A 22,706-nucleotide genomic window follows, 5' to 3' on the forward strand; every position below is an offset into this window, starting at 1 on the left:
TCCTGCATCTAGTGTGTCCAATCCCTTAATAATTTTATATGTTTCTATAAGATCCCCTCTCATCCTTCTAATTTCCAGTAAATATAAGCCCAGTCGCTCCATTCTTTCCTCGTATGACAGTCCCACCATCCCGGGAATTAACCTTGTGAACCTAAGCTGCACTCCCTCAACAGCAAGAATGTCCTTCCTCAAATTAGGAGACCAAAACTCCTCTCGTTATGAAGGCCAACATGCCATCAGCTTTCTTCACTGCCTGTTGTACCTGCATGCTTACTTTCAGCGACTGTACTCTCTTCCCCTTTAACTTCATCCTCGTACTCCCAATTTGTCAACCCCTCCTCCCCGCCCCCCTATTTAGTTTAAACCCACCCGTGTAGATCTGTACAATTTTGAGCCCCCCAAAAATATGATATAAAACAGGCAGTGGGATTATTACTAGTGTAACCTGCGTATGTATTTACACCATGGCCACGATTTATGAAAAAGGGGACTGGCAGAGCAGTACCAACAGGTGCTGGATTTTTTGCGCAGCGCCAGTGTATCACAGCCATTTCAGAGCAGAATACTTTCCAGCCCAGTTTATTTCCAGTATCACCACTTGCTTATTTGCAAGAACTGTTTGTTTGAGCACGAGATTCAGGAACAACTGGAGGGGCCTTCTTGCATTACGACGTTTGCCATCGAATTGCCCGACACCTCACCCACCCATCACCTGCGCCCGGCGGCTGTCAATCAGTCGCTCCCAACAGCTGAGCCCATCCTTAGGACAGCGGGGCTTTTTTAAAATTTTGCATGTGTGGGGATGCGCAATGTGGCCGTTAAGTTTTCTAAATCAGCTTCTGATATCCTAACCGGTGCACCGCTCTGTGCAACGGTTTTCCCTATTCCCAATACTGATGGCGGGGGCAGGAAGAGATTCGCCATGGCACCGGCCTCTGGTTGGCGATCAGGCAGGCCAAAGCCGGGAGGTCGATTTCTCCGTGGCCGCCGTGCTGCCTGCCAGCGGTTGCGGGGAGCGAATGGGATCGACAACCCCAAAGCAATTCTGCCCGCTCTTGCAGAGGCCGCTCGTCAGCATCACCCTGGAAGCCTTTGAGAGGTAAGTGGAGGAGCCCGGGGATCACATAACGTTCCATCCCGCCGAGCACGGTGACGTCGAGGAGAGGGGAAGGCAATACCTTTGCAAATAAAGGTACCGCACTTGCCTTTTTAAACACAAAACATTCACTGTTTGTGCATCCCAACCAATCGAGCATTTGGTCGCTGTTATCCTGTAACAAATACTTTGGTTGCTGTTTATCCTGTTTAAAAAAAAAAACTGTGTGGTTGCTGAAGTGGAACCACATAACTACCCGTTATTGTTGATAGGGTTCCCAAGTCTGTGATAGGGTTCCCAAGTCTGGTCGGAGGGATTTTCAAAGTTTGTTCAAATCCCCGAATACTTTTCTTTCTCTCTACCTTTTACATCCTAAATAGCTCCCTATTTTTCCAAGATTTCAATGCGACTCTAATTCTGAAGTTTTCCTTATCCCTGATTATTAATTGCTCAACTTGTAGATGTCAAGGGTCTAATCCCTGGTGTGGCTGCCTAACCCAGGCCTGAGGGTATTGACTGTATGTTTCTGGGTCTGTGAATTTGGGTCCTCGTTCTGCCAAAGTGGTTGGGTTGAGCTATTTGATGTCTGCCCATCTCAGGATTTTATTTAGGTCAGTTTGACTTGGTAGCAGCTGTGTTGAATTGGCTTGAAGCCAGTAAGTGAATGAGGACTTGACCTTGAGTGGGCAAGTTATTTACAGGTGTCAATTTCAAGTTTGACTCGACATTTATGCTAGGATGTGAATCTTGGCTCCAGCTCGAAGGTTTTTCCATCCACTGTATGGGCTGGCCGGTGACATCAGGACAAGGAGGTGGTGGCAGCACCTGCTTTGTGATCAACTCGCAAAAACATAGACCAGGCCATCGTGTCCCATTACTAGTCCCCAGACCTGGTTAAGTGCAGACCTTTCTACCTACCGAATGAGTTCTCTGTCTCCAAGAACAAATTCCGAGCAGCCTTAAAGACAGTGAATCCATACATCTGGCTCCAGACAGAACAGCTTTGATCTGCTAACTTTACAAGGTATTCCCTGTTTGAAATTTGCCCATTTAAATTGATCTCTATGGTCTAACATTCATGAAATGTTGTATTTTAGAAAAGATGGAGTCTACTGTTTGGACACTGGTCACAGGACACCTAATTCTCAACACACCATATCAGCAACATTGCTAAATCATTTTTGGACTTGGTGTCAATAAATTATGGAATGGAAAGCATTGGAAGAGACAATTGAGATCCTTGTGTTGATGCTCCCTTTTGTAACCCAGTGTCTTTCTGAACCCTTTGTAATCTGCTGGAGGAATCGTCTGAGGAAATGGACAGTTTGGCTTTTGGGTTAACACCCATCATTTGGATTGAAAGAATAGGGGAGATGAGATGAATGATGTCTAAGGCTTGTTGTATACGTGTATAGGGTTCTTTATTTGTTGGACATTTGCGAATGGTATTGAACAATGTCCATTCACAGCAAATGTTCCTATTTCTGACTTTATGACAGAAGGAAGATCGTTGATGAAGTAGCTGAAGATGGAGCCACAAGGACCTGTAGATGCTAGTTTACAGAAAAAGGCTCAAAGTGTTGGAGTAACTCAGCGGGTCAGGCAGCATCTCTGGAGAACATGGATTAGTGCTATTTCGGGTTGGGACTTTTCTTTGGACTCTGGCTTTCAGGAATTGAAGATGGTTGCCTAGCACACTGCCAAGAGCAACGTTTACCATGATATTCTGGAGCATGAACAATTGACCATTTTTCTTTGGTGAAATGACACCCACTGCCAGAGTATTTCCTCTTTGCCAATTGACTTCAGTTTGACGAGTGCTTTATGATGTCATACCTGCTGTGACTCCAAGGACAGTCATTTCCTTCACTCCTGGAATTCAGCTGTGACAAAACATGGATCTGAGTGGTCCTGGTGATTCTGGAGAAACACAATAGGCATCGGTCGGCAGATTATCGGTGAGTGAGTGCCACTTGATAGCATTATTTTTCATCACTATTACATGGTAACTAATTCAATTGGTTTTGTCCTGTTGTTTGTAAATAGAAAATCTTTTCACATTGTCAGCAGGATGCCAATGTTGTGTTGTTGTTGTTGTTGGCGTTGTTCGTCCTTCGGGTTCGAAGATGACCATGACTTCACTTTCAGTTGGAGGATTGGTGACTGTGGGTCCTGAAGTGACTGGTGAGGCCAATCCGGGCCCGGAAGGCATGCCCACATGTAGGACACAAGTGGATGGCTGCTGCAGTGGAAGTGGAGGTAGCCCGGGCCTTGCGCGCGGTGCGTTTCCTCTGGGCCTCTGCAGTACGTCTGTTCTCTGCTGCACGGGCTCCTGTGGTGAGCTTGCTACGCCAGGTTGGACGGTCCAGAGCAAGAGACTCCCAAGTGCTGAGGTTGATGTCCAAGTCTTTTAGGGACATTTTGAGGCAGTCCTTAAACCGTTTCTTCTGTCCTCCTACTGAGCGCTTGCCCTGACACAGTTCTCCATACAGAAGCTGTTTTGGCAGTCGACTCTCGGGCATTCTGACGACATGGCCTGCCCATCTGGCTTGGACTTTCCGTAGGAGGGTGTGGACGCTGGGGATTCCGGCCCGTTCCAAGACCTCTGTGTCGGGAATTTTGTCCTGCCACCTGATGTGAAGGAGTCTGTGTAGGCAGCTCAAGTGAAAGTGGTTGAGCTGTTTGGCATGTCTGCTGTAGACAGTCCAGGTCTCACTGGCATAGAGAAGAGTGGTGAGTACCATTGCACGGTAGACCTTCAGCTTGGTGGTAAGGCTGAGTCCTCTACGCTCCCAAACATTCCCACGGAGTCGCCCAAAGGCAGCGTTGGCCTTGGCAATCCTGTTGTTAACCTCAGCGTCAATGTTCACCACTCGCGAGTGTACTACCCAGATAGGTAAAGCTGTCGATTGCCTGCAGATTCTGCCCCTTCACCATGATGAGTGGTTCCTGGTTGGGCTTTCCAGGCTGGTACATAACTTCAGACTTTTTGGTGCTAATGGAGAGACCAAAGTTGTCACAGGCCTGTGGGAAGCAGTCCATTTTATGCTGCATCGTCTGCACTGTGCTGGCGTTGAGGGCGCAGTCATCAGCAAACAAAACAATCTCTGATGATGGTCTCCTTCACCTTTGTAACAGCTTGCAGGCGCCTGAGGTTGAACAGCCTGCTGTCAGTCCTGTACCTGATGTGTATTCCATCTTGGCAGTCACGGAAGGCATCGGTCAGCATGGCAGAGAAGACCATGCTGAAGAGTGTAGGGGCAAGAACACAACCTTGCTTCATGCCGTTTGTCACTGGAAAGGCTTCCGACTTGTCTCCATCATCTAGCACTTTCACCATCATGCCGTCATGGAACTACCGGACAATCGTAATGAACTTGCTGGGACAGCCAAACTTCTGCATTATCTTCCACAAGCCATCTCTGCTGACAGTGTCGAAGGCCTTTGTCAGATCGACGAAGGTCATGAACAGGTCACTGTGCTGCTCTTGGCATTTCTTCTGGAGTTGGCGTGCAGCAAATATCATGTCGACAGTTCCACGTCCAGCACGGAAACTGCACTGGCTTTCTGGAAGGAGACCCTGCTCAAGGTGTTGAATGAGACGGTTGAGCCGGATGCGAGCCAAGATCTTCCCAGCTATGGACAGGAGGGAGATGCCTCGATGATTGTCGCAAGACTGGCGGAAGCCTTTCCTCTTGTAGATGTGGACTATGCTGGCATCTTTCAGCTGTTGTGGGACCTTCTCTTCATTCCACATGGACTGGAAGAGTTCAGTCAGCTTCTGCATCATGACAGGGCCTCCTGCTTTGTACACTTCAGCAGGAATTGCATCTGATCCTGGTGCTTTGCCACAGGAAAGTTGCTGGATGGCCTTTGTGACTTCTTCTGTCGGGAGGTTGTCAAGGTCCTGGTTGATCTTCATCTGGGGTTGCTTTGGGACAGCTTGGTTATCATATCATATCATATCATATATATATACAGCCGGAAACAGGCCTTTTCGGCCCTCCAAGTCCGTGCCGCCCAGTGATCCCCGTACATTAACACTGTCCTACACCCACTAGGGACAATTTTTACATTTACCCAGCCAATTAACCTACATACCTGGTTAAAGGTACAACTAGTTTTGGAGTATAGGCCTTTCGTGTTGCTGGGATGTTGTCTGGTCCTAAAATCTTTGCTGCATACAAAGTTGTGAACCGATTCTTAACTCGGATGTTACCTGGGGTTGCAGACCTGAAGTATAAGGAGAGGTTCAATCGGCTAGGACTTTTCTCTTCGGAATGTAGGAGGCTGAGGGGTGATGTTATTAAGATGTCCAAGATCATGAGGGGTATGGATAAATTGAACGCATTCTTTTTTCCAGGGTAGAGGATTCTAAAACTAGAGGGCATAGGCTTAAGTTGAGAGGGAAAAGATTTAAGAGTGCTCAGGAGCAATCTTTTTACTTCATGTAATGCCGGCGACGCCATGTTTGGTGCCAATTCATCAAGTTCACAGTTCTGGCCGGGCCAAGTGTATCAGTTGGCGCCCTCCACCGCTGCTCCACCGCTGTAGGCCACGTCCCGTCCATGCACTTGGTCTCTTGGACCCGCGCTCGATCCACCTGAGCCCCAGGCTTCTGCAGGGCCTCCAGCGGCCCATTCCACTGATGGGACACTGCACTGTGGGAGGCATCCGGTCTGCCTACTGGGCTTCCGTCCGACTCTACCCAATCTCGGTGGCCGAGCCGGGTCTTCCGGGTGGGTTCCTGTTCTGGCGCGGGAGTCCTCTGTCTGCAGAGGGTGAGTCGGGCCTACCAGGTGGGTCCTCCATGCGTGGTGGCGAGTCCCAGGTGTTGGTCCCCGGCAGGCGAGTGGGGCATACCGGGCGGGCCCTCTGTCTGCGGGCCATGGGTCCCAGGAACACTCCAGCCACATGCACGGCTCCCGGGGATACCAATAGCAAACCCTTTGTTTGCAATACCATGATAGCTCTGTCGGCAATACCTTCCATCACTTGGTTAATGATTGGGAGCTGATTGATTGGTGGAGTAATTAGTCAGACTGGATTCCTTTCTGTTTTTGTGTCCGTATCTTGTAGCTTTACTATCCAAAATCACCCTTCACCCAATTACCCATTGATACACTGAAATTTAATTAAACTGACTCATTTCTCTGAACAATATATCCAATTTCTTCTGTCATCTGCGTCAAGATAAAACGTCTTTAAGTAATCAGAATTATACAAACATTATTTCTAAGCACTTACCTTTCACTCATTCAGCAATATCCAACTTTCGCATCCAAGAACTTACAAAAAAATACTCCATTCCCACTCTGTGTATTTTTCTTTGTTCATTCTCTCAGTTGACATGTTGTGACTCCGCAACATTCACTCTAGATATGTTCAGTTGAGTGCGATCTTCCTTTGAACAGAAAAGTTGTATATGCTTTGGCAACATATGAAGTACTGGAATAACTCAGCAGGTCATGCAGCATCTGTGGAGTGAATGGATAGGGGACATTTTGGGTCCAGACACTTCTTTGGACAAGGCTAGAGATGAAAATGAGACACAAAGGTATCAGATAAAGAGAGAAATGGAATGAAATGTAAAACCAATGGGATGTATAGAGATGGAAGTGGACAGGTGGGGCAGGGGGGAAAGAGGGAACAGAATAGGTGGAAAACTGATGTGCATTGGAGTGGGGTGCACTGGGAAGACAAAGGGTGATGCATGGGTTATTACTTAAATTTTCTTACACTTAAATTGGAGAATTCAATGTTCAAACCATTAGGTTGTAAGGTTGTTAGAAGTTGCATTTAATCAGTACTTCTGCTTTAAAATGATCCTTTTACAGCTCCTAATGGTGCAGTGATGAAAATCAAGACGTGCAGACAGCCAGAAAGTGAAGATTGCCAAGACACTAGAGAACTGTAGGGCAGAAGGTGACAAAAAGATAGTACGAGCTGAATTCATGGTGGTATTTGAGAGAGAAAAGATTAATGAGAGATCTACAGTTATGGTGATCCTGGACTGGGAACAAACAAAGAGTGACAGGTAAATCAGATGGTACAAGAAGGGTGGGTGTATTCCCTCTGCTGATGCTGCCTGACCCGCTGAATTTGTCTTGCACATTTTGTTTTGCTCAAGACTCAGTTCATGTTAGGAAACTGTTGATCAGCCTAAAGAATATCTTCTTGCACGTTATTACATCTTACTACATATTGTAAAGTTTGACACACTTGTGATTTTCGTCTGTGCACAATATCTGCCAAAGTTCAATAAAGTGGCCTGTATAAAGTACAGTAGTCCAAAGAAATAAAATAACTTTTAACTGGAGTTAGCACAAACTGTAGCACTGGTGGCACAGCGCCTTACAGCGAATGCAGCGCCTGAGACTCGGGTTCGATCCTGACTATGGGCGCCGTCTGTACGGAGTTTGTACGTTCTCCCCGTGATCTGCGTGAGTTTTCTACATAGATAGTGCGGTTAATAAGGCATATGGGATACTGGCTTTCATTGGTGGGAGGGGATCAATCAATGTTCTCAACCACTAGCAAAGTGATGGAATGTATTGTTGATAGAGCTATCAAGTGATACTTGCAATTGATGCCCAGTTTTGGTTTTGCCAAGACCGGTCCATTCCAGATCTCAATGTTGGCTTGGTCCAAACATGGATCAAAGACTTTAATTCCAGAGGCGAGGTGAGTGATAAACCTTGATATCAACATTTGATGAAGTTTAGCATCATGGAACTCTGATAAAACCTGGTCAGGAGGAAAAGTCCAATGATTGGAATCATAACTCGCATGAAGGAAGATGGTTGTAATTCATGGAGATACATCAATGACAACTCACGATATAAGTGCAGAAGTGGCTGTCACCCATTCCACCCAGAAACGTCACCCATTCCTTCTCTCCTGAGATGCTGCCTGACCTGCTGAGTTACTCCAGCTTTTTGTGAATAAGTGCAGAAGTTGCTTAGAGAGTGGAGTGCCAGACCCATTTAGCTTCTCTCCCTTCATCAACGAATTTCTTTCCTCCTTTAGGTTAGAAGTGAGGATAATGGTGCCCAATTCTATTTGCAACACTTCAGCAAATAAAGCAGTCTAAATCTGTTGCACACTGCACTTCTTTGACTGGTCCAGCCATATAAATATCATGTCTATGGGAAGGTCAGAGACTGGGTATTCATTAGCAAGTAACCTGCAACCTGACTGCCCAAAGGCTTTCCACTGCTGACAATAGATAATTCAGAAGATTGATGGAATACTTTCCATAGCCCTGATTAACTCAGCTCTTGCCACATCACAGACACATGACACATTCAGAACAAAACAACCGATTTATTGGTAATTCTGATTTTATTCTTTCCATGGAACCATGACTGGCAAAACCCCATCTAGTCGTGCACAATCATGATTTTGATGTATATCACTCATCTATTATCGTCACCGTGTCTAAATCCTGCCCAAAGAACATGATGCCCAAATGAATATTTTGGGCGTAGTCTCAAAAGAACTGTTACAGTTGAGAAACGAAGTTCACTACTTTCTCAAAGGTTGTTACAATGGACAATGAACACTGACCATGGCAACAATACCCAGAACCTGAAACTTTTTTTTCAATATCCATTGTACAAAGTAATCCTTCCAAAATAAACGTGGATGTTTGTGGAAATACATGAAAATTGGTGGTGGTGTTGTGAATAGTGTGGAGGACAGTCTTGTGCAAAAGAATGAAATCAATGTTGGTGAAATGGGCTGATAAATAGCAGAAGAATTTCAATCCAAATAAATGTGAGATCATGCATTTTGTGTACTCATCCTACTAACGCATTTTGGATATACAATATTGGCATCTTGGGGAACATTGAGCAGAAGTTTTTGAAGGTGGCAGCACATGTAGATAATATTTTTAGGAAGGCATATGGCATACTGGCTTTCATTAGTGGGGGAGAATCGATCAATCTGTTCTCAATCATTACCAAAGTGTTGGAAGGTATTGTTCACGTAGCTACCATGTGGTACTTGAAATCTAATAATTTGCTCACGATGTCCAGGTTGGGTCTCGCAATTTCAGTCTGCTCCAGATCTCAAGTAGGCTTGGTCCAAACATAGATCAAGGAGTTTCATTCCAGCGGTGAGATGAGTGACTAATCTTGACATGAGCATTTGAAGTTTGGCATCAAGGAACTCTGGTAAAATCTGGTCAGTGGGCATCAGGAGGAAATGGTCCAATGATTGGAATCACAGTGTGCATTAAGGAAGATGGTTGTGATTCTTGGAGATGAATTGACGCCATCTCAGTTTACAAGTGCAAAGTTGCTTAGAGTGGAGTGCCAGGCCCACCTAGCTTATACTCCTTCATCATTTAATTTCTTTCCACCAGTCAGTTAGAAGTAAGGTTAATGATGCCAATTCTATTTGCAACTCCGCAGCAAATGAAGCATTATAGATCTGTTGCAGACACCACTTCCTTGACTGGTCCAGCCACGTAAATACTATGTCTATAAGAGGACAGAGGCTTGGTGTTCTGCAGTGAGTAACTCACCTCCTGACTGCCCAAAAGCATTCTACGTTTGACAATACACAAGTCAGAAGTGTGATCGAATACTTACCTTAGCCCCGATTAGTACAGCTTTCGCTGCATCAGAGACACTTGACACATCCAGAATAAAGCAACCTACTTGTTTGGTGAACCATCTGCTATTCGGATTCATTCTTTCCATGGGAATACCATGATTGCAGAAACCCTTTCAAGTGATGCAGCATATTGATTTTGATATAGATCTCTCTTCTGTTATCGTCACAGTGTCTAAATTATGCGCAAAGAACATGATGCCTAGAGAACATTTTGGGCGGAGACCCAAAAGAGCTGGAACAGTTGAGAATGGCAGTTCACGACTTTTTCAAGGCCTATTAGAATGGGCAATGTACATTGACCCTGCCGACAATACCCAGAACCTGAAAAGGTTCTGTGAACTTGTGAACAGTGTGGAGGACAGTCTTGTGCGACTGAAGTCAATGTGTTGGTAAAATGGGCTGATAATTAGCTGATGCTGTTCAATCCAAATAAATGTGAGATGAGGTGAAATGTGCATTTTGGTAGCATTGACGAGACTAGAACATAGACCATATTGGGGTTTTGGGTGAGCGTTGATCAGAGTTTTAAAGGTGACAGTATATGTAGATAATATGGTTAAGAAGGCATATGGGATAATGGCTTTCATTGATGAGGGCTTTGAGTACAAAAAAAGGGAGGTTATACTCTAACTTTAAAAAAACAATGGTTAGGGTTTACTGAAGTACGACATGGAGTTCTGGGTGCCAGAGATGGTGTAGATGAGATTCAGCAGCATATTGCCCAGGATGGACCATTTCAATTGTGAGAGTGATTGGAGAAGTTAGGTCATTTTATCTTGGACAAGGTTAAGTGTGAACATATTTGAGGTATATAAAATTATGATGGGTAGAGATAAGGTAAACCTTTTCCACTTTTCAAAGGTAGATTTAAAAAACGAAAAGATTAATTGTAGAATCGATTCAGACAGACCCTGAGGGCACTCCTGGACTGAGGAAATCGAACCCCCCTCTGCCACTGAATCCTCGACCTTCTGACCCACATATCACATGATGGGTGAGAACACCTCACAGTCCTCTACTATTCTCTCGGCACTTTCATTACTGTCTGGCCAAATTCGGCTGCAACTCCATCCACATGACACCACCGTGGTAAGATGGAGCACAGGAAGGAGATAGAAAACTTGGTAACATGGTGTCAGGACAATAGTCTCTCCCTCAAGGTCAATAATACAAAGGAGCTAGTTATTGACTTCAGGAAGCATGATGAAGTACATGCCCCAATTAGCATCAATGGTGCTGAAGTGGAATGGTTGAGAGCATAATGTTCCCTGGTGTTAATATTACCAATGATCAGTCATGGACCAACCATTTTGATTGGACATTCAAGGAGGCACATCAATCCTCCATTCCTTATTAGATTGAGTAAATTTGGCATGTTTCCCATGACTTTTACCAACTTCTGTAGATGCAACATAGAAAGCATTTTGTCAGACTGCATCACTTGATTTGGGAACAGCTCTGCCCAAGACTGCAAGAAATTGCAGAGAGTTGTAAATATAGCCAAGCCTAGCACACAGACCAGACTTGTCATCATTGATTCAATCTGCACCATGCTGCCTTGGTTCGCCCAGAGAGTGGTGAGTACCTGGATTGCACTGCTTGAGAATGTTGGAAGTCAGGACGCTGACACCATCTGCACCTCCAAATGAGCGGTTGGATCACTTTAGCACAGAAGGGTTTGAGCCAAATGCTAGGAGATGGGATTAATGTATATGTACATCTGGGAGATTGTTTGTCTTCCTTAGTGAAGACAGATTCGAAGTACCTGTTCAGCTCTTCTGCCATTTCCTTGTTACCCTTAATAATTTCACCCGTTTCTGCCTTAAGGGACCCATATTTGTCTCTACTAATCTTTTTCTCTTAACATACCTAAAGAAGCTTTTATTGACCACCCCCAGCACCTCCAAGAATGAATTAGGGAGCTTCTGAGATAGTTCCCTGTATATGGAAAAATACATTGCCCTATTTGTATTTCCCCATGCAAGCTATTGGGTACAGTAACATCTCCATGAGTGTTCTCGACACATTCCTCGAAAATGCTATTTTAATTGAAACAGTGCTATCCAGGGTCATTATAAAATAGCATAAATAGAGATGCAATCTTGATGTCATTTTTAACTCGCATTCCATTTCTGGCTCCAGTAAAAACAGAGGTATAAAATGTCAGTATTCCCTGATTCCTTGAATGGTGGTTTGATTTCTCAGAGCAACACCAATAACCCTCCACAAATGGTGCCTGACCCAGTGAGTTACTCCCAGCACTTAGTATTGTATGCAAGATTCCAGCATGTGCAGTTCCTTGAGTCCGTTGGGATGGTGGAACATAACCTGGGGAGAATGTTGGACTCTGACCCATTTACGCCCAGCCATAAACCCAACAGGGAAACGGCAAAGCACTAACCCGGTGAAACATGAACTGGAACGCACCTGGACCTCAGTGCGTAACTGAGCTGCTTGCACCCAGCAGAAAGTGCCAGGAGATCCAGAGGAACTTGCAAATCCTGCCCTTTACACTCCCCTGTGTCCCGATCGCTTGGGAAAATCACCTGTACTCACTCGGTAGAAGGCGTCTCTAGCCCTGCAGGAGCCAGCAAAATCAATCCCTTGCGCTCCTCCAGTCTCCTGGTGGCCGGGGAAAGTCACCCCTACTCATCCAGCAGAAGGAGCCTGCAACCCCAGAGGAACAGCCACCGCGGCTCCTTAAACGGGCGGCTCGGTAGCGCAGTGGTAGAGTTGCTGCTTTACAGCGAATGCAGCGCCGGAGACTCAGGTTCGATCCTGACTACGGGTGCTGCACTGTAAGGAGTTTGTACGTTCTCCCCGTGACCTGCGTGGGTTTTCTCCGAGATCTTCGGTTTCTTCCCACACTCCAAAGACGTACAGGTATGTAGGTTAATTGACTGGGTAAATGTAAAAATTGTCCCTAGTGTCTATAGGATAGTGTTAGTGTGCGGGAATCACTGGGCGGTGCGGACTTGGTGGGCCGAAAAGGCCTGTTTCCGCGCTGTATCTGAAATATAAAAAATATGAAATATGAAAACACCTCCGCACACCTGACACAGCCAGCGGCTCCAACCAACAATTGCCTCATGCAGTAGCAACACTTTCGCAAGCGTGAAAGCCACTTCATGCCACTCTCAAGCCCTCAGCATTCATTGAAGTCACGGCATGGACTAGAGAATAAGGCTCCAAAATGAAAGAGCACTGCAATGAATCAGCATTGCTTGTAGTAGCATTAAGTGAAGCATACATATGTATTGAAATCTGTATATCTGAATGGACAATGTACCTAAATATTGATGAGAATTTTACTGTCTTCATAGATTTTGAACATTATAAATTACAGGGATAATATTTTGACCAATGATGGATTTTGTGATGCCCACAAGCTGGTTGACATTCTGAGGCACATGTGAAATGCATGAACCAATTAACATAAAGTGGTGATTTTTAATATATACATTAATATTCCAGGAATTGTTGAAAAGGAAATGGTTTTCAATTATTCACATAATTGATCTGAACTAAAATCTTGTTCTTGATGTGCAATAGTAATAATATGATTCTTAATTTTGTGAGACATCTTTGCAGTTTCCTTTTTAATAATTTTTGCTTTGTTTTTGTAGAGTTCATTGGATAACAGAAGTTGTGGTCGTGGTGTCCCAACAGAACTTTGAATTGATGAATTCTGTAATAGACCGATACGGTCACTCGCGGGCAACAGTTGTTGTAGGTGGGCCTACTCGCCATCAGTCCATTTTTAATGGGCTAAAAGCATTGGTGGAAAATCGGCCCCATCAGTCATGGCTGGAGAAACCTGAAGTGGTCATCATCCATGATGCAGTGAGACCTTTTGTGGAAGAAGACGTTCTCTACGGAGTAGCCAGTGCAGCAAAAGAGCACGGGGTAAGTAAGTGTATTGTAACGTCGTTGAGAAACAAAGACAGGTTATTCTACACCTTGATATTGGTACCACATTTCAAGTTCATCTCGGTTGATCATTGTGTGCAGGAAGGAACTGCAGCTGACGGTTTACACTGATGATAGACACAAAAGGCTGGAGTAACTCAGCGGGTCAGGCAGGATCTCTGGAGAAAAGGAATAGGTGACATTTTGGGTCGAGACTGAAGAAGGGTCCTGACCCGAAACGTCACCTATTCCTTTTCTCCAGAGATGTTGCCTGACCTGCTGAGTTACTCCAGCTTTTTGTGTCTAACCTCTGTGTTGATCATTAACTGGCTGGCCTTGATTCTGTAATCCTTCAGAATGTTGTCCATTAAAAGATCTATCCATCTTAGTTTTGACATTTTCAGTTGTGGTCGGTTTCTGCAGCTTTCCCGAGGCATGATTTCTTCTACCCTCTGGGTGAAAGAGTGCTCATTTCTAACTACTTGCAGTTCTTCACCCTTCCCTGAATTGGGATGTGCAGACTAGTGATTTCACCGATAAACTAAGCTTTTTCCGCGTTTGCATTTGAAATTTGCCTTCTGCGAATAATTTATTTGGTTGAGTGGCGTCTGTTGCTTCATGAGGGAAACCAATTATCTTTTTTGAATGGAGTGACTTTTATTGCATCCAGTATAGAAAAATAGACTTTGAGTTGTGGCAAAAGTATCCATTTGTGACCTGGATTGGAATTTCATGTCTTTCTCCTGCACAGCAATGTGCATAGTATGAAAAAAAAAAACTGGAACTGACTGGTTGGCTGTGCAGCCACTTTCTGTGTTGTAAGTTCTGTGTGAAGGTGAGCAGAGAATCGTTGAAAGTTATGGTATAGAAGGAAGGCTCTGGGCTCTTTGAGAGTTCAGAGGAGGGCATCTGTCTGGGTTCACAGCAGTTACAAAAATAGAACATAGAAAAGTACAGGATAGGAACAGGCGCTCCAGCTCACAATATCGATGCTGAACATGATGCCAAGTTAATCTCCTCCGCCTGCACGTGATCCATGTACGTCCACACCCTGCATATCCATGTGCCTATTTTGTATCTGTTTCCAGTACCGCCCCTGGCAGCGCATTCCAGGCACCCACCACTCTGTGTCTGTGTCAAAAAATAATTTAAAATATTGCTTTGCATCTCCTTTAAACGTTCACCCTCTGACCTTAAAGCTATGTCCTTTGGTCTTTGGCATTTCCACCCTAGTAAAATGTTTTGACTGTCTACCCTGTTCATGGTTCTCAGAATTTTACGTACTTCTGTCAGTTTTCTCCACAACCTCTGACGCTCCAGAGAAAGTTATCCAAGTTTGTCCACCTTTGCCTGATAGCTCATACCCTCCAATTCAGACACAAGGCTGGTAAATATCTTTTGCATCCTCCCCAAAACCTTCTCATCCCTCCTGCAATGGGGCGACCAGATTTAATGAGGCTGTAACATGGGTTCCTGAATCTTATTTTCAGCACCTTGCCCGATGAATGCATTCATAGAACATAAAGCCACAGAGCACAGAAACAGGCCCTCTGGCCCACAATGCCCATGCTGAACATGATGCCAACTTAAACAAATCCTGTGCCTGTACCTGATCCAAATCCCTTCATTCCCACATATCCATGTGCCAATCTAAAGGCTTAATTACCACTTTCGTATCTGCTTCCACCACTACCACTCCTGGCACCACATTCCAGCCATGCACCACTCACTGTGTAAAATAAAATTGTCCTGCACATCTCCTTTAAACTTTGCCACTCCCATCTTGCCAACTCAACTTTTCCACCCTGCAAAAAAGGTTCTGACTGTCGACCCTATCTATGCCTCTCATAATTTTATACACTTCCATCAGGTCTTCCCTAGATCTTTCAGTACATCGAAGCTGTAAAGAGTTTTGCCATTTAACTGCATACTTTCCCCTTGCACATGACCACCCACAGTGCAATACCTCACACTTGATCGGTTTAAACACCATCTACTATTCTCATCTTCTCATATATTTTTTAATATATGTGCTGTCATCTCCTTTCAGAACACCCAGATAACTAAGTCCTTATGTGGAATCAAGCATACTTAAATCATTCTATAGGTACATTCAAATCAACTCATACATTTTTGATACCAGCTGTCATGTCCTTGCAGAACACCCAGATCTCCGAGTGCTGTGTCTCACCACAGCAGTATGATGTATGCTGAGATGAGATGCTGAAAGACAGATTAAAACCTGGAATATTGCTGATTTTCCTCATGTCTTAAAAACGTCATCTTTTGAGCTTTCTTCTCCTCTCTTCCTCTCCTCCCCTCCTCCCCTCCTCCCCTCCTCCCCTCCTCCCCTCCTCCCCTCCTCCCCTCCTCCCCTCCTCCCCTCCTCCCCTCCTCCCCTCCTCCCCTCCTCCCCTCCTCCCCTCCTCCCCATCTCCCCTCCTCCTCTCCTCCTCTCCTCCCCTCCTCCCCTCCTCCCCTCCTCCCCTCCTCCCCTCCTCCCCTCCTCCCCTCCTCCCCTCCTCCCCTCCTCCCCTCCTCCCCTCCTCCCCTCCTCCCCTCCTCCCCTCCTCCCCTCCTCCCCTCCTCCTCCCCTCCTCCTCCCCCCCTCCCCCCCCCCTCCTACGTTATTAGGTGGAAGCTTGTTTTTGGATGATGGCAAGTCATTGCTATGATTAATTCATTACAAAAATGTTTCTTTTTGCACATAGAAGCCGTGATAAATTACTTTGTGTGGTAGCCTTCAGTCTTAGTAATTATCATTGGAGGTAGTGCTATAATAGATCCTTTTCAAATCTTTCGTGAGTTTGGGTTGGGCTGGCAAGCTTGTACAACCTATGGCGTTTACCTGAAAGGGTTATTATGAGGAATTTTGAATAGTTTTGTTTCTTGCTTACAGAATTACCTTTTATTCTGTACTGAATTTGGGAATGAATTGTGACTGCTGACAGATGAAATGAGAAAGGAAACCACTGATCCATTAAGGACAAAAACATAAGGTTGGGGGGCAGGGAGGTGGTTGTGGAGGAGGAGGGAAGATTATTCTGTTCATTTTTATTGCAGTTATTTGTTAGAACCATATTTAGAGATTGAAAATAAGCTGACTTGAGGAACTGCGAACGTTCACAAAAATATTTTTTCTTCAATGTAAGGTCTATGTAATGAAAAGATGAGTGTTTACTTGCAAGAAGAAGTGGTATAAAATAGATTTGGTGCAGCAAATTCACAAATTCTGTATTTGTCTTGTATAACATGATTTTCCTGCCAAATTCCACGTGTTAAAATTTGCTTGTAACCTTTTGTTGATAGTAAGGACATGTATAAAAAATTTAGAAAAATGTCCTTTAAGTCAAAAAAGACACTAAGTGCTGGAGTAATTCAGCACCTATCCATGTTCTCCAGAGATGCTGCCTGACCCATTGAGTTACTCTGGCACTTTGGGTCTTTTTCTGTAAACCAGCATCTGTAATTTGTTGTGTCTCCTAATCCCTTTAAGTCATTTGTATTCTTGTAAATTTAATTGCTTATTTTCTCTACATCTGGTCACTTATCTTGCGAGATTTCGTTGTTATTTTATTGATGGTTTTTGTGTAAATCTATAGAATAGATGCAAAATGTTTCAACAGCTCCACGGAGGGGAGTGGGCCTGGAGGCCGAGTGGGTGGAGGGGAGGGGGGGGGGGTGGGGGTAGGAGAGAGTGCTGGTGGGGGGAGGGGAGAGGGGAGGGTGGGCGTGGGGGAGGAGGAGGTGGGGGAAAGAGAATGGGGGAAGGGGGACAGTGGGGGGCAGGAGAGAGTGGGGGTGTGGAGGAAGGGAGAGTGGGGGGGGAGGGGAGGGAGGTGGGGGTTGGGGGAGAGGGGAATAGGGGTGAGGAGGGGGGAATGGGGGTGGAGGCTGGGGGACTGGGGGTGGGGGCAGGGGAGGGGCAAGTTGGGATGGACTAGGGGGGGTGGAGTGGGTCAGTGGGGGGAGGAGGGGGCATAAGGGGGATTGAGTGCGGGGGAGGGGATTGAGGATGCTACACCAATACAGGAGAGACTTTGGGCCCAGGGCTCACCCTCTCAGTCACACCCTCTCCCCTTCCCCCCCTTTACGAGGAATGGACCCAACGGGTCCACTTGGTCTAGTTCTATGATGAAACAATCCATGTCCCTAGTACTGATTCAGCTTCAGTTGGTCCATATCTCTGAGTTTTAAAAGGTCAGTTTTTGCATCACATGCACAGGTTTTTTTTGTCTTGTTTCCCCAGCTTTCCTTTCTACTCATCTGTTTTTAAACAATGTTTTACACAAGGCACTCACTGTTGTTTTGCTGGAGGAATTAATTGGTGAATAGAATAAATCCTGAATGCTAAAAAATTGTTTCATGGCATGGCTTGTCCATTCCAAGTGAAGGCAGATTATAAAGTGGGATTTTATTAACATGTCTGACAGAAGTTTATTAAGGCATATTGATCAAACTATGTGGGGGAAATTCCAGACTGAATTGTTACTCTTGGGTGCATTGAGAACATATTGAGTGTGAAGATACCACGAACACTGGAGAATATAGAGTGAATAAATCATGGCAGCTGTCACACCTTATTAAAGACTGTTGCTGTTTGCAGACCACTTGAACATTAATGGAATGGGGCAGTTTGGAATTTTTGAATAATCCTGTGCGATTTGAGTATCTTGAGTTTGGTCTATTGCATCTTGTGATTTTTTGTGAAAACAGCCAGGGGATTTAACTTAGAAACAAGACAACCTGGCTGCTGCATTTAATGACTTGTTGGTTGTAAGATGTGACAGTCTTTTCCCACAGAGCTCTGTAAGAATCACCCACAAAATAGTTGAGACAATGACTTTCATAACTCCTACATAGAGAACATAGAACAGTTACAGCACAGGAAACGGCCCTTTGGCGCACAATGTTTGTGCCAAACACGATACCAAACCTACACTGATCTCATCTGCCTGTATATGATCCATATTCCACTATTCCTTGTACTTCCATGTGCTTAAACCTCTTGTTGGAGTATTCCGAGAGTTCCAGCAGTTATTTGGTCAGTCGCTTTGAAGTTGCATAGTAAATGGCTCGATTGTAATCGTGTATTTTCTTTCCACTGTCTGGTTAGCACGCAACGAAAGCTTTTCACTGTACCTTGGTACACGTGACAATAAACTGAACTGCATAAAATTGAATAGGTACGTTGCTACCTGCTGTTATCATCTGAAAAACTCCTCATTGGTGGAGAGTGCTTCATCACATTCCTGACTTTAACTTGTGCCTTTTTGATGGTGGAAAGTCTTTTGGAGCATTAGTGAGTAAGTCACTGTGAATTGGGCATCTCTGGATATTACAGTAAGGAACTCACTGAGGGTAGCATTGCTGGAAGGCCATGTAAAGGTGGAATAAGATGCTACCAATGTGAGAAATATGAAGCAAAAGCTGAAACTGCTGGAAGATATCAGCACAAATGTCTATGGGACGGCACGGTGGCGCAGCGTTATCGTTGCCGGACATCCTGATTGCGGGTGATGTCTGTACAAAGTTTGTATGTTTTCCCCGTGACAGCGTGGGTTTTTCCTCTGGGAGTTCCATTTTCCTCCCACACGCCGAAGATGTGCAGGATTGAAGGTTAATTGGCTTTGGTAAAAGAAAAATTGTAAATTGTCTCCAGTGTGTTGGTTTGTGCCAGTGTGGGAATCGCTGGTTGGCGAAGACACGGTGTGCCGAAAGGCCTGTTTCTGCGTTGTATCTCTAAACTGAATTAAACCAAACTAAAAAGTAGCATCTGGAGAGAGGAGAAGAGAATGAATACATTTCGTTCACATGATAATGGAGAAGTCATTGACACTGTGCGGATGTTCCTGTGACCATCATTCAGCTGGAGTGGGATCTGTGACTCCAGCCAATTCCAGACTTCTGCTCAGTTAAGAGAGTAAAGACGACAGATCTGAATGTTCGGACAGACATCATTAACTTATTATTTCTTGAGATTCCTTACCACAACTTCAGGTGCACTCAAAATGCAAGTACTACACATTTTTGGCTAAAAGAATAAATGGAATGCCTGCTTTTATGTGGCTTTGACATTCCGTGCAGGACAGAAATTTTAATATAAATTCTGGCAGCGATGTCTGAACCTGAGGTACTCGTTTCTACTTGTAAAAGTAGAGGACTTGCCTGCGACGGGAAATATTACAGTTTTCACAGGAAGCTTAATTCACAATGAAATGTCTGTGAAATGTTGCCACTGTGTGAATTCAACTTGTACAAACCTATCTGCGTGATAGGAACATGTGGAAGCAATTTTGGAGTATTAGCGTCCTCCAAATCATCCTAAATGAAAGCTGTTGTGCACCTCAAAGCCAAAATTGATTTGAGGATAAGCCCAAACTGACAGAGATAAATAGACACGTGCGTTGTTTCTTATTAAATCAAGCCATTTTTAATGAATATAAATTGCACAAACATTTTTAATTAGGATGACGTCATAATTGACATTTGAACCTTTACATAAATATCCTTCTATACAGACTGATTGACTAAAAAAACCTTGCAGAAGTATTGCATGCCTTTAAATTTACCACTTGAGCACTGATCAGTTCCGAATGACACTGACATAATCAAAGGATGCGGAAAATTGGAAGCTCTGGGGTTAGTGCGTAGAATTTTGGCTTCCATGGAAGGCCATGCAGATATTGAAGTGAATTATCTATCCACAGTCATCTTTTCCGATCATATGCATAAAAGGGAAAAGACGATCAGATCATCAATGCTTGTTCCAGCCATTACGTGGTACTAGCCTCTGTTTCCATGTCTGAACCTCAGCTTGTCCACGAATCAAGACCTGTAAACTGCTTTTTCGTGCTCTATTTCTTGATCATAGAACAACTCCCATCACACAAATGCTGTCTTACTTTCTTTCAAATATACATTCATTATTCCTATTGGAGAAAAGCTTATTCGTGATCCTACCTTTTTTGCTATTACTTTGCCATCTTTAATCTTCCATTTCTCCTTGAATCCTTCATTGACATTTGATGAATATTGGAGTCAGTTTCAATTTCCGTTTCCTCTTTATTCTCAGCACAATTAGCACTCTGGTTGCATTTATTTTGTGACTATGGCTGTGTTGCGCCATCTTCTATTAACACAACAGATAGTATTGTGACACAGTAGGTAAAGCAGTTGCCTCACAACACCAGCAACGACATTAAAGACATGAGTCTAGCAAAAGGTCTCAATGTCTTCATGACTGCTATTATATTTTCTACATCCTGAGCTTTAGTGCAGATTCTCAGCCAGTTGTTTTCCAGCATGTATTGGGCGTTTATTTTTAACTGTATTAAACAATCACGTATAATTATCAAGTTTTTGTTTTGAATTGTTTTATTCAGCAAATAAGAAATTATATAATGTTTTCTTTCAAACCACAAAAATAAGCAATTCTATCTACTGCCCATTCCTTTAACTTCATTGGGGAGATGGAATCTAAAGCTGTTATTTTTGTTTTGTCTCTAGGCTGCAGGAGCAATCAGACCACTTGTTTCCACTGTCGTTGCAACCAACCCAGAGGGCTATCTTGACCATTCACTGGAACGTTGCAAATACAGGGCAAGTGAAATGCCCCAAGCCTTCAAGTTTGATGTCATTTATAGAGCATATGAGCAGGTAGAAATCCTACAGTACATCTTGCCATCTGTAGTTTCTTTTACTTGGACAATACATGATAAAATTAATGTTTTTTAAATTCCCCTTTTGGGATCTGACTTTTGCCAGAAAGGCCAGCGTTTATTGATCTTTCTTATTTGTCTTTGACCTGCCATCTTGAAGTGTTGTGGTTCTTACTGGGAAAGTACTTTGACAATGCTGTGCGTAGAAAGTCCCAGGAATTAAACTCAGTCAAGATAATGTGCAACTTGGGGGAAACCTGTCTGAGGTGATGTTCCCATGAGCCTTTAATCTTTATTCCTTGTGACAGAAGTCACAATTTTGGAGAGGCGTGCATATTGCAGATTTGTAACACCGCAGTCACTCTGCTTTGGTGGTAGAGAAAATGCATGTTCAGTACGGTGAATGGGGAACTCCTCAAATGGACTGCTTTGTCTTGTGTTGTATTTATGGAGTAATTGAAGCTGCACTCATTTAATCAGGTGTAGATTAATCTACCATGCTCCTGATTTGTGCCTTGTAAACGGTGAAAAGGCTTTGAGGTGTCAGGAGGTAAGTCACTCACCCTAAAACACTGAGATTCTGACTGGCTTTTGCAGCCTTGGTGTACGTGCAGGCAGGTCTAGTTGAATTTCTGGTCCATGCCGAAACCCAGGATGTTGATGGACCTGGCAAGCGTACTGCTGTTGAATGCGAAGAGATGGGTAGTTAGACACCATCATGTAGGAGAAGGAAGTTCTATGACTTTTGTGATGTACAGTGCCCTCTATAATGTTTGGGACAAAGACCCATCATTTATTTATTTGCCTCTGTACTCCACAATTTGAGATTTGTAAAAGAAAAAAAATTCTCTTGTGGTTAAAGTGCACATTGCCAGATTTTAATAAGGGGTGTTTTTATTCACCATGTAGAAATTACAGCTTTTGGTTTCACTATGTAGAAATTACAGCTGTGTTTATACATAGTCCCCCCCATTTCAGTGCACCATAATGTTTGGGACACATGGCTGCACGGGCGTTTGTAATTGCTCAGGTGTGTTTAAATGCCTCCTTAATGCAGGTTTAAGAGAGCTATCAGCACCCAGTCTTTCCTCCAGTCTTTCCATGACCTCTGGAAACTTTTGTTGCTGTTTATCAACATGAGGACCAAAGTTATGCCAATGAAAGTCAAAGAAACTATTATGAGACTGAGAAACAAGAATAAAACTGTTAGAGACATCAGCCAAACCTTAGGCTTACCAAAATCAACTGTTTGGAACGTCATTAAGAAGAAAGCACTGGCGAGCTTACTAATCGCAAAGGTACTGGCAGGCCAAGAAAGACCTCCACAGCTGATGACAGAATAATTCTCTCTTTTATAAAGCCTCTTTTATAAAGCAAAATCCCCAAATACCAGTCTGACAGATCAGAAACACTCT

General features: G+C 44.1%; 1 protein-coding gene across 4 annotated transcripts in view; it reads left to right on the top strand.

The window, feature by feature from the left end:
* Positions 1 to 567: 567 nt before the first annotated feature.
* The window catches only part of crppa (CDP-L-ribitol pyrophosphorylase A), a 189,207-nt gene continuing 167,068 nt past the window's right edge, over positions 568 to 22,706 (top strand). For all 4 annotated transcript variants that reach the window (XM_078428894.1, XM_078428877.1, XM_078428886.1 and 1 more), the window contains exons 1-3: positions 568 to 1,099; positions 13,348 to 13,627; positions 21,140 to 21,289. In XM_078428894.1, coding sequence (XP_078285020.1) covers positions 897 to 1,099; positions 13,348 to 13,627; positions 21,140 to 21,289 — 633 coding nt within the window. In that variant the 5' untranslated portion in view covers positions 568 to 896. The remainder of the gene's footprint in view (positions 1,100 to 13,347; positions 13,628 to 21,139; positions 21,290 to 22,706) is intronic.

Source organism: Rhinoraja longicauda, chromosome 2, assembly GCF_053455715.1.
Source record: "Rhinoraja longicauda isolate Sanriku21f chromosome 2, sRhiLon1.1, whole genome shotgun sequence".
Lineage (NCBI taxonomy): Eukaryota > Metazoa > Chordata > Chondrichthyes > Rajiformes > Arhynchobatidae > Rhinoraja > Rhinoraja longicauda.